The 12569-nt window shown below is 44.0% G+C and overlaps 1 protein-coding gene across 1 annotated transcript in view; it reads left to right on the forward strand.

The window, feature by feature from the left end:
* mdn1 (midasin AAA ATPase 1) overlaps positions 1-12569 on the forward strand; it is a 60832-nt gene that overhangs the window by 30687 nt on the left and 17576 nt on the right. The window contains exons 58-78 of the mRNA XM_025057042.1: positions 1214-1601; positions 1762-1874; positions 2768-3437; positions 4008-4169; positions 4854-5139; positions 5257-5495; positions 6322-6417; positions 6541-6635; positions 6724-6848; positions 6978-7130; positions 7271-7380; positions 7545-7618; positions 8096-8282; positions 8369-8513; positions 8593-8739; positions 8823-8949; positions 9895-10000; positions 10134-10249; positions 10753-11166; positions 11249-11475; positions 12298-12467. Coding sequence (XP_024912810.1) covers positions 1214-1601; positions 1762-1874; positions 2768-3437; positions 4008-4169; positions 4854-5139; positions 5257-5495; positions 6322-6417; positions 6541-6635; positions 6724-6848; positions 6978-7130; positions 7271-7380; positions 7545-7618; positions 8096-8282; positions 8369-8513; positions 8593-8739; positions 8823-8949; positions 9895-10000; positions 10134-10249; positions 10753-11166; positions 11249-11475; positions 12298-12467 — 4150 coding nt within the window. The remainder of the gene's footprint in view (positions 1-1213; positions 1602-1761; positions 1875-2767; positions 3438-4007; positions 4170-4853; positions 5140-5256; positions 5496-6321; positions 6418-6540; positions 6636-6723; positions 6849-6977; positions 7131-7270; positions 7381-7544; positions 7619-8095; positions 8283-8368; positions 8514-8592; positions 8740-8822; positions 8950-9894; positions 10001-10133; positions 10250-10752; positions 11167-11248; positions 11476-12297; positions 12468-12569) is intronic.

Below are 12569 nucleotides of genomic sequence, written 5' to 3' on the forward strand. Positions count from 1 at the left end.
AGCGGCTAGTGGCGGCATGTGTGGAGGAGGATAAGGGAGGGAGGAAGGGAAGAGAGTTGGCCCCACACGTAGACACTTGATTCTGTACCATACCTTACTACATATCTTACATAAACTTAGAATTAACTTAACTTAGCTTACATATTTTTAAAAATTTTTTTTTTCATTTTTTCAATTTGTATTCTTTCTTTAGCGGGCACCACGCTCATATTTATCGACAATTTCATGCTTTATTGCCATGGTCATCGTGCGTTTCTTCTTCTCACTACCATCCTTACCACTCACTCTCTTAGGACTCATCACTATTATGAAGAATAATCTACAAAATAGAGAGAAAATCACGTAGATAACGCAAACACAATTCGGAAGACTCGCGGGAGATGCGTACGTGAAGGCGGTGTGGGCTGCTCCTAGTGCTCGGCCACTTAGCGTCGGCGTCTGTTAGCGTGCTCGTATCTCAAATCTTTACTCGTATCTCAAAGCAAACATTTGCTCGAAATCTTGCTCGTATTTCGAAATACTCGTTTGTCGGGACGCTCGTATCTTTCCCACACGTAGACACTTGATTCTGTACCATACCTTACTACATATCTTACATAAACTTAGAATTAACTTAACTTAGCTTACATATTTTTAAAAATTTTTTTTTTCATTTTTTCAATTTGTATTCTTTCTTTAGCGGGCACCACGCTCATATTTATCGACAATTTCATGCTTTATTGCCATGGTCATCGTGCGTTTCTTCTTCTCACTACCATCCTTACCACTCACTCTCTTAGGACTCATCACTATTATGAAGAATAATCTACAAAATAGAGAGAAAATCACGTAGATAACGCAAACACAATTCGGAAGACTCGCGGGAGATGCGTACGTGAAGGCGGTGTGGGCTGCTCCTAGTGCTCGGCTACTTAGCGTCGGCGTCTGTTAGCGTGCTCGTATCTCAAAGCAAACATTTGCTCGAAATCTTGCTTGTATCTCGGAATACTCGTATGTCGGGACGCTCGTATCTTGAGGTAATACTGTATACGATGAACAATTTACCCGTAAAATATTAAAATAGGGATTTGAACCTCATTGCTTATTTTTTTGTTTAATAATATGCTATTATGACAAGACTTGTCAGACGTGTGTTATTCTCAGGAGTCTAAATCCCGAAGTTTGACCTCAGCCTTTGCTCCATCACGTTATCCCCTTTTCTTTTTTTATTCAGGGCAACTGACTTCAGACTCCAGGGGGCAGTCCTCCGTCGCCAGCTTCAGAGCATGGCCGACCTGCTTCCTGTAAGCCTGCAGGAGGGCTACATGGAGAGCTGCGAGAGTCTGGTGGAGGACTCTGACCCGTTAATAGCGGCCCAGGAGATCCAGACCATCTTCAGAGAGTTCCTTCCGTCCAATCTGCTCCCAGACAACCTGGTGGAGATCTGCATCGCCTGCCTGCAGCAGTACGTGCAAAACAAGATCCAAGGCTCCAAATCGCTCGTCTGTTCCGGAGTGTTCTGGGTCAACATGGGCCTGCTGCAAATCAAAGTGTGGACACCGCAGACTATCTTTGACCCAGCTGTGAAGAGAGCCTACAAAATGAGCTACGCCCAGCAGGAGGTCAGACAACACATCGATTGCTGTTGCGATTTTTCCGTCTGATGTATTTGCTCGTTCTGCTGTGCTTTGAAAAAATAAAAATAAAATTATGGGGGCCACATCGGGTGATGCTTCCTGTAATTGTGGCTGACACCGTGTCACTTTTCTGTGTTTCCTCCAGCTGGCTCTGCTGCAGGAGGAGTGGAGAGCTCGCAGCCTAGCCTCTCAGCTGATGACTGGAGCCAAGCTGGAGGAGAGCAGCACCACTGACGGCTTCCAGCATCCACGAATCCGGTAAAAGAAGTCACTAGGAAATATTTTGATTACCCAATTTTATATAATGTACACAAATGTACAAATGTACACAAACTTTTAATCCACCCACCCGCCATCTATCTATCTATCTATCTATCTATCTATCTATCTGTCTATCTATCTGTCTATCTATCTGTCTATCTATCTATCGCTCATCCATCCATCCATCCATCTATCATCTATCTCTCACTCTCTCTCTCTATTTCTATCTCTCTATCTATATATTGCTCTATCTATCGATCTCTATCTCTTTTATCTATCTCTCCATTTCTCCCTCTCTCTATCTATTTCTATCTCTCTATCTATATATTGCTCTATCTATCGATCTCTATCTCTCTTTATCTATCTCTCCATTTATCTCTCTTTATCTATCTCTCTATCGCTCTCTCTCTCTATCTAACACTCTCTCTATATATGTTTATATATCGCTCTATCTATCGCTATCTATCGCTCTATTTATCCCTTTCTCCCTCTCTCTCACTCTCTTTATCTATCTCGCTATCTCTCTCTCTATCTCTCTATCTAACGCTCTCTCTCTCTGTCTATATATCGCTCTATCTATCGATATCTGTCTCTCTCTCTCTCTGTTTATCTATCTCTCTAGCTCTCTCTCTCTCTCTCTCTTTCTCTCTCTCTCTATCTACCTGTCTATCTATCTGAATACCAGCGTTAGTTGTGGATCACTCACATCATGATGGTAATCAAACATGTATTAAAGCAACAATGTTTCAATTTAAATACTTGAGTAAATGAGAAAGGTTGCGATAAAGAAGTTGTCAATAAGACGTTAACACACACCTAAAACTGTCGAACACTGCATACTGCGTGTTTTAAGACAAGAATTCTAACCAAGGTAGCACCTGCCGTCGTAGATACCTGTGGATCCGTATGCAGCAGATGAAGGAACAAATAGCGGAGCTCTCCAGAAAGCAGGCGTGCCGCCCTCACGAGTCTCAGTATGGCCGACTCTTCCAGGACCTTCAGCACTACCTCTGCAGCATCGGCCAAGCATCTCGAGTCCAGGACCTGCTCTCCCACCTGCTCCGAACCATTCAAGGCTCCTCTCCAAAAGCCAAGTCATTCGTTCAGAGTCTGCTCAAGGAGGAGGCCGTGTGGCAAAAGTCCCAACAGCATTTCTCCCAGAGGCTGCTGGAGGACTATCCCTTGTACCCAGATGTGGTCGGCCCGGTGCGAACCGGCATCCTCCAGCTCTGCCACGGAATGAGGCTGTTGGCCTCCCAGGTGGCTGCCTCAATAACGCCTGTGCCAGGTCTGCACAAATTGGTGTCCTGCCTGCTGGCCTTTCCCTCCATGACCCCCAGCCTGCCCTCTCACCTGGCCCGGGCGGATTTCCTGTGCTCGACAGCATGCGTGGATGTTCTCCGCTGCTTGGTAAAGCTTCTGCCCCAGCAGGACCCTGACCACGTGATCCCCCAGTCCTCCACACTGCTGCTGAATGCTCTGCTGTACGTGCAGTGCCATGTTCTGTCCACTGGAGAGTTTAGTCAGGAGGCACTGAACCTCTTCAGGCACATCTGTCAGGTCAGAGCTGCATTTCTAGTCTGTTTGATGGTACCATTTAAATAGCGGAATGTTATATGTAATTTTTAAATAGCGTAATTTCCGGACTATTGAGCGCACCTGAATATAAGTCGCACCCACTGAATTTAAAAAGAAAAAAATAATTTAAGCCGCAGGTGTCCGAAAAAAAAAAAAAAAAAATTAACCTGCATATGTCTCTGTTGTAACATGGGATATTTACACAGAAATATTTTTTTTTTACTTTTAATTGAATAAAAAAAAATTCCGAGAAGTTCCTGTAACACGGCTAGTTACACGTTAGCTCTTTCCTGCTTCGTCGGGAGAATGGGGAGACTTAGTGATCTGCCCCAGGGCCGAAGCTAACATTAGCTCTGGGGCTAACTCCCTTCACTTCACAGAAAAGCCATTGATCGCTGGCGGTATCAACTTTGCTAGCCCGAAAAAAATCCATAAATTAGCCGCCTCATTGTTACAGCCGTAGGGTGTAACAATGACTATATATTGTAGATCATTCATATGTAATACATATGCGTATTACTGATATGCTAACTGTATCACAATTCTTCTCAGGCTCTGGTGAATGAGTGGGATGAACAGGAGAGACGGAGGAGAGAGCGAGAGCAGATGGAGGCCAGTCTGTACCGCAACCGAAGTCAACTTCACGGTACAGGCCTGAGCGAAGAGCAACAGGAGGAGCAGGACTTCAGGAGGCAGTTCCCTGACTTTAACAAGGTATTCTTTTTAGAATCACACTTTGAGATCCTGCTAACTAGTCAAGATAGTTAGAGATGGATATCCATCACAGTAGTTTGTTTAATTTAATTTAGGGATGTACGATAATAGCGGACAACTGATATTTTTGGCCGATGTTAGCATAATTATGTAATATCGGATTTTCCTCTGATATAATGAAAACCCGATAACACAATTTCTGGGTTTCGCCCAGATAATGTGACCTAAAAATAGTTTTTAAGTGAAAGTGAATGTGAATTATTGTCATTGTGATGCAGCTCACCACTGCGCATATCGGTATCGGTTGATATCGGAATCAGAAATTAAGTGTATGGACCATGTCGGATATCGACAAAAAGTTAATATCGGACATTGCTAATTTATTTATTGTTATGTCCTCCTCACATTTGTCAACACCATGCATTAGTACTGTAAGAAAATGAATGTTGCTTCAGTTGGCTTAGAAAGTCACTTTTCGCACTTGGGTAGTGCACGTGGACCCATTGATGTCTTGGTTTTCTTGACACCTTAATGTGCAATTGATGCGAACGATTTATCTTCAAAAATGTTCACTGAGATAAAATGGCAAATATTTGATCGTTTGGGGAAATGAATTTCAATTCCATTCCAATTCCAAACTATCACCAGTCACTGACTATTGCCTATGTCAATGCCTTTGTTCAGGATTTCGCAGACATCGTGACGCAGCCAACCCTGGAAGGTCCCTCAGACTCAGGGTCGGGGGAAGAGGAACAGAACAAAGTCCACGAGTCCGTTGAGAGTGGTTTCCTGTCCGCGTCTGCTATGAACACATTGGTTCAAGTGCATCAGTGCCTGTGTCTGGGATACGCCAGATCGCTGTGGTACCACAACAAAGTGACAGCAAGTCACGGCAAAGAATCGATCAAAGCCATGATCTCCTCCTACCAAATTGCTGGCCCTGTGATGTCACACTTCTATCATCTGATTGGTTGGTATCTTTGTATGAGTAATTGTTTGGGACGACTTAGCAGAGCATCAGAGGTGCGTTCGTTTTTGTTTGTTTTTTTTAACCTAATTCTGACTTCCTTTGGGGGTTTCCCTTTAGATGCTGAGTTAGACCAGCAGCTGACAGGCAGTGGACTGCTGCTTTCTGCCCTCCTTCAGAACACGGTGCAAGGCTCGGGGGGTAACGATGGTCTTCTCGTCAACCCGGAAGGTTCCTATGACTTCTACCAGCATCCCAATCTGGTGGAGGCCAGACTCTGCCTTCCTGTCCTCGAGCAGCTGGGTGTCGCGGTTAAGCACAGACTGGAGGACTGGCCCGATCACCCTGCACTCGTACAGGTGAGTTACTACATTTAAGGTCAATACATCGACCTCGTGAATTCCTATTTTACAAAAGTGTGAGCGTTGGAAATCAAAAAAAATGCGGCTTATGACCTGCTGCTTTCTGCCCTCCTTCAGAACACGGTGCAAGGCTCGGGGGGTAACGATGGTCTTCTCGTCAACCCGGAAGGTTCCTATGACTTCTACCAGCATCCCAATCTGGTGGAGGCCAGACTCTGCCTTCCTGTCCTCGAGCAGCTGGGTGTCGCGGTTAAGCAGAGACTGGAGGACTGGCCCGATCACCCTGCACTCGTACAGGTGAGTTACCACATCTAAGGTCAATACATCGACCTCCTGAATTCCTATTTTACAAAAGTTTGAGCGTTGGAAATAAAAAAAAAAATGAGGCTTATGATATGAGTTTGGCGGTACGGCCTCGCGGTGTGGCCAAAAAGTACGTGAGGGTGGTTGAGGTCAGACAGCAGGCTAAAAGGGCAATAACATTTGCATATGCTAATCTTTAGCAGGAGTAGGGATCCCGCAAACGTGGCTGCACCACAGAGGAAGTGAATCAGGCTCAGTGAAAACAAAATATTTAAAATAAATGTGTGAATATTAAAGTGACTTTGGCACAAAGGTGACGCTGCAAAAGTACTGACGGGGTTGAATGGTGGACAGGGTTAACTACTTGGGATCGTGTGCATACAAATTATGCTGTAAAAGCTTCCGAAGTGATGCTTTTATTTTTTCATTTCATTTTCTTTCATTTCTGTCTCTGACATTTTTTTTAATATCTGATGTTAATGTATGCGATATCTGATGTTGCCACTAAATTCTTTTTCAGCTGACGGTGGTCATGGAGAGGATCAGGGCGTTCAGTCTGGCTAGTCCGCTAGCCAAGTTTCTCAATGGTCTGGAGATTCTTCTCAGTAAAGCACAGGTATGTGGTTTTGCTCTTTTACACTTTTAGATAGTAGAGAATTTAGTAACTTTACCCTGGTGTTATTTGTGAAACAGTTGCATGATTAAATAATTTTCATTTTATTTTTTTTTTCTCCGTCAGGACTGGGAGAACAATGCCAGCCGCTCAGTCTCGCTGCGGAAGGAACTGGAACAAGTCACGCAACTGATAATCCAATGGCGCAAACTGGAGTTGAGGTAAGACAAAATCCGATCTTGCGCGTTATCTTCTGCGTTTCCTTGGTTACAATTCAAAACACCTTTCTCTGTCGCCCTCGTGTGGTAGCTGTTGGTCAAGCAGCCTGGATAACGCCATCAAACGTCACACGGAGAAATCAACCAAACACTGGTTTTCTATCTACCAACTGGTAGAGAGGTACCTCGAAGAGCAGAAGTCGGAGCCTGACAAAGGTAGCGATGACAATTTTAAAATACCGGGGCAGTGACGGGGCCCTAGCGGCCATTTTTAGCGGCCTCTGTCCAGGAATGACCCCTAACACCTGTGACTAATTTTCCTTTTCTTTGTTACCGTTTGGTCAGATGAGGAGACAGAGCGCCTCACCCTGGCCTCCGTATCCTCCACTTTGCAGGCCTTCATGGAGGGATCCACCCTGGGCGAGTTCCACACCCGTCTGTCCATGCTGTTGAGCTTCCACTGCCACCTGCTTCTCGTCCCCAACCAGCCTGGACAAGGTCGGCCATTACTACTGGCATAGTTAAATGAACAACTGTCAATGTTAATCACTGTTTGACTGTCTGGTTAATCTACGCCATGTGTTCGACCTCTGGTGCGTGAACCTGAAAAAAAAAAAATCTGCTGCATTTCCCTCCAGGGTCTTTGTCCAGTCTTCTGTGGAACCTGCACAAATACTACAGTCAGTTCTTAGACGGCATTCACACCAAAATCTGTCAACTCAGACAGCCCATAGAGAAGGAGCTCAAGGTAATTATATATTTTTTTAACGCATTCTGGTTTGGAAACCAAATTTTGTTCTTCTTCCTTGGATGCGTTTAAATGTGCCTACACCTTGATGTTACTTCTTCCTTGGATGCGTTTAAATGTGCCTTAAATATTGACGATGCCGTCATGTGAACTGTTTTCCTCAGGACTTTGTGAAGATCTCCAAATGGAACGATGTCAGTTTCTGGTCCATCAAACAGTCAGTGGAGAAAACTCACAGGTGAGACAGAAATGTTTTTCCAGCATTGTCAGTGGAGAAAACTCACAGGTGAGACACAAGTGTTTTTCCAGCATTGAAACCTTTCAAAAAAACGCTTCAGTGTCTTTCAGATTTACACAATTAAATTGTTTTTTTAATTTAATTTTACACTTGGTTTGCAATCAAAGAGTGATCTGCTACAACATTACGTTTCACTACATTCAGATTTAGTGCATTACCCATGGACATATTGGCATGTAGACCAACAAAAAATGCCTATAAATTTCCCACTTCCAGTAAAAGGACGACCTGTTCTTCTTACTCGCATATTTTTTATTTACAAAATTAACAAAAATAAAAATTAAATTATAACCATGTATAAGTGTGTGTGTGCTAATGCTACATTTTTAACCCTTAACTTTTTAATATTTTTTAAAAATTAAATCTTATTAATTCATGAATAAAACACCATCTTAATGATGCGTCTTCTTCTCCCAGGACGCTGTTCAAGTTCATCAAGAAGTTCGAGGAGGTCCTGAGTGGTCCAAGTGCTCCCTCTCTGGTAGAACAGGGTAGTAGTGCAAGTTTCGACACTGTCGACACAAACGCGGAAGAAGAAACCCCCGTGCATCGAGTTCACCGGGCTCTAAAGAGCGCCCTACCAGGGAGGGACAGAGATCTGCAGGTAGGCTGCGGAAAAAAACTTTAATAAATTGATTTTCTAATTTCAAATAAAGATTCAGAAAGTCAGCCAAACCTTTTGTGTTTCAGAACGAGTGTCTGGAGGAAGAGGCGAGTCCATCGTCATTGCAGGGACGCCTCCCCGTCCTCACCAGAAAGATGAAGAAAATGTGTGGTCAGTACCTGAAGAAACACCCTGTACCTGAACTGGCTGAAGACCTGGACTGCTTCACAGGTAAATGTGTGAATATCACATGAATTTATTTTTATTTGTTGATCAATAACACCTTTCTACGTCACGTCTTCCTGTTAAGGCGAAGTGATCAGTAACCTGCGAGACCTCCAAAACCTCAACATCGACATGTCGGCGGAGAAAGACAAACAAAAAGCCGAGGTCAAGCACATCCTGCAGCAGAAGCAGCGAGCTCTGTCTGACCTCTTCAAGATGCTCTCAGACATCGGTGAGTTCCGTTACGCGACGCTTGTACTCCGTCTAATAAAAGTTTTTAACCTCCGGTTTTCTCCGCAACCTGTGTTTCCTTAGGTCTGTCGTACCGCAAAGGCTTGACCTGGAATCGCACGGCTGACCCGGTGAAAACCCTCTGCATGGACCCGCTGGAGATGAGCACCGCTCTGTCTGGTGTCAGCGGCCGGGAGCAGAATGAGACGACGTAAATCTTCCTTTCATATTAACTTCCTTTCAGTTTCAGAAATGCGTAATGCTGAATTGCAAGAAACTCGACTTGAGACCGCAGGCCACAATCGTCTTAAAATTGCCGGGTCAGGAGCAGATAGATGGCGCGTTCGTTCGAACTAAGATAAATGACGTGTAAAAGTCATGCGTAAAGGCTAAAATGCTTTTAAAATTTTCTACGCCATCTATAGGGGAAACAGGTATTGCAGGGAAAAGGCAGAAGTATAAGGATAATATAAATAAATTATATAATTTGGAAAAGTTTGGCGGGTCGAATTAAAAAGCTAAGCTGGCCGCATCCGGCCCCCGGGCCTTAGTTTGCCCATGCCTGGGCTAGGCCTAATGATAGAGCTGTGTATTGGCAAGAATCTGGCATACGATACGATATGTTGAGATATACCGTGGCTCTGTAATTACTACAGCAGGCATGGGCAAACTAAGGCCCGGGGGCCGGATGTGGCCCGTTCAGCTTTTTTATCCGGCCCGCCAAACCTTTCCAAATTATATAATTTATTTATATTATCATTATACTTTTGCCTTTTCCCTGCAATACCCACATTTCCCCAATAGATGGTGTAGAAAATGCTTAAAGGATTTTAGCATTTTAGCCTTTATGCATGACTTTTACATGTCATTTATCCCAGTTCAGTGAAAGCAATTGCAGGATTTTGTGCATAAATAAAAAAAAATAGATTGTCTGAAATACTAGCAAATATATGCACTCCTTGTACAATCAACTTTAAATACAAGAAGAAAAAATAAATCTGCATCAAATTAAATGTAGAATATCAGTACAATATTGGTAAATGAAATATCGCAAAAATTTTCGATCAATATCAATATTTTCTGTAATGAAAACCTGTCAAGTAGGTTGTAAACATTCTGTAGCCTTTTTTCTTATTAGTTGTTCTTGATGTTGAAGGTTGTTCACGGAGCTGTTAGCAGCATGGGACGGATGTCAAAAGTACTTCTACCGTTCCTGGGCCAGGAAAACAGTCCTGCAGACAGCCCTGCAGCACCCAACCAAGGTGAGACTCTATTCTCGTTTTTTTTTTTTTTTTAAAGAAATGTATCGTCACGCCGTCGAATAGCATTTACAACTCTCGCGTTGAGTATTGTTTGTGTATCAAGTCTGACTGTCCTGTGATTGGTTGGTTGTAGGAGTTGGGTCTGGGCGCCATTGAGCGCTGCAGAGGCTTCTCTGCTCACATGTTCAAGCTGCTGCTCAGACAACGACGACGGCTGGCCGTGCTCACTCGGCACTGGGTCCATCTCAGGTCAGTCTGTTCTAGATATATTCAAAGCTCTCTGTTTCACAGAGGCGTTTAAACCTGCTGCTAATTATTCTAATTTCCGGACTATTGAGCGCACCTGAATATAAGACGCGCCCTCTAAATTTAAAAATTAAAAAAAAATGTACATATAAAGGCCGCATCAACATGGGATATTTACACAGAAATATATTTTTTTCACTTTTAATTAAGTAAATCCTTTTTTTTCCGAACAGTGACTGTAACACGGCCGGTTACACGTTAGCTCTTTCCCCGACCGTAGTTGGAATGCAAAGGGGAGCCTTAGTGATCTGCTCCAGGGCTGAAGCTAACATTAGCTCCGAAGCTAACTCCCTTCACTTTGTGCTTGTCCGCAAAAATGAAAAAAATTAGCCATATCATTGTTTAAGCCTGAGGGTTTAAAAGGTGTGGGGAAAAAAAAGTAGTAGCTTATAGTCCATAAATTACGGTAAAAAAAAAAAGTCTGTTTTTTTTGCCGCCACGTTCAGGAGGCTAACAAACAGCATGATGGACATCAAGGAGCGTTTCCAGGGCCAGAGTGAAGACGTGGCTTCAGGATGTGCCTTCCCACCTCAGGATTCTCTACACAGCTGGGTCACTAGAGGGCAGGCTTTGGCTGCCCAGTGCACCGCTCTGTTGCAGCAGCTCAGCTGGACGCTGCAGTGCTGTCCCGAGGACCCGCAGCAGAAAGAAGAGAAAAGCAGTTGCGGGCAGCACACCCTGAGTTGTCCGTCCCCACTGGCCGCGCACCGCCAGCCTGCCGGCTGTCTGATGAGGAGGGAAGACGCCACCTGGTGTCAGATCCACCAACGCGTGACTTCGATGCTCGAGCAAAGTGAGAGCGCCAAGTCGGAGCTGGACGCTGCGGCCCGGCAGAGCTGTGACAGAGCGCTGCACACATGGTAAAACGCAAGAAATAAATATTTGTTTGTGTGAAATATATCAAACAGTCCAGGCTAATTCGCTAACTTTTTTATATCACAGGAACCACTTTGCGATGTGCTGTTCAAGCTTCGACCAGCTGAAGGACGTGGCTGCTCAGATGCCCGGCGTGGAACAGCTCTTCAACCCTGCTGTCTGTTCCTCTAACACGAACGTCCAGCCAGCCATCACTCAGAGCTTGAAGTACGTCAGGGGACAGGTAGAGGGCAGCGTCACCGAGTTCACCACTTGGAAGATACAGATGCTGTCACTGGGACACCAGCCGACAGGTGATGGAAGTGACTGTTTTGCAATGCACCGGGGTTGAAGGCTGAAAATGAAATTTGAAAATATGTCCTGAGTCAGTGGTCTTCAAAGTAGGGGGCGCTAGGGGAACGTCAGAAAATACTTCATATATTATTTATTTTAATTAACAACATGTATACTACTGTAATCATCGGATTCTCAACTTTCCGGTAATACGTGATTATGTAACAGCTGCAACTTCGGCATGACTACGGTAGACCTGGTAGTTTCTGCCTGTTATGTTTGCGATAAATTATGGAAGCTAGCTAGCTAGCTATCTATCTAGCTCTCTATTTAGCTAGCTAGCTAGCTGTCTAGCTAGCTATCTACAGTAGCTATCTGTCTAGCTAGCTATCTACAGTAGCTATCTATCTAGCTATCTAGCTATCTATTTAGCTATCTATCTAGCTAGCTATCTAGCTGCTATGCTCCTCAAGCTAGCATGTATATTAGTTAATTACTTAGATTAGTTAATAATTCATTAATCATTTTCTTATGCTAAACCAATGTTATAATTACTGAGTAGTAAAAAAAATAAGACAATAGATTCTAAAGGTTTCTTTAAGTATTTTGTAGCATTGCCCGTGGGTTCGTAAAGGGGGGTCCGCGGCTCGAAGCTAATGCTAAGTTTGGGGGGACCTGGTATGGAAAGGTTTGGGTAAATAAAAATACATTTTAAAGAGAGTCGTATTTTACTTTATATTCTGAATTATTATTGAAGTATTTTATTTTTCGTAAAGCTCGTGACCAAAACACTTGACCTGAATTCTCATCTGTCGTATTCTCTGCCTTTCCCCATGGCTCAGAGCCCCAGTCTGCCTTCTGCGCCGACTTCTCCGCTCAGCTGGAGACAAACATCAACACAGTGCTGTGTGCGGTTCAGTCTCTCGTCAAGAGAAGAGAACGCCAGCAACCGGACGAGCAGCAGCGTGAAGACGTTAGCAAAGGTGAGTCCGCGTTTGTCCATTCATCTGCGTGAGAGCTGCTTATAAACATACGTTATATACCAGCCGTTGTCAAACTACGACCCGAGGAGCCAGGCATGGCTCATCAAGCCGTCTTATCTGGCCTATCATGC

Source organism: Cynoglossus semilaevis, chromosome 7 (assembly GCF_000523025.1).
Source record: "Cynoglossus semilaevis isolate Cse_v1.0 chromosome 7, Cse_v1.0, whole genome shotgun sequence".
NCBI classification, from domain to species: Eukaryota; Metazoa; Chordata; class Actinopteri; order Pleuronectiformes; family Cynoglossidae; genus Cynoglossus; species Cynoglossus semilaevis.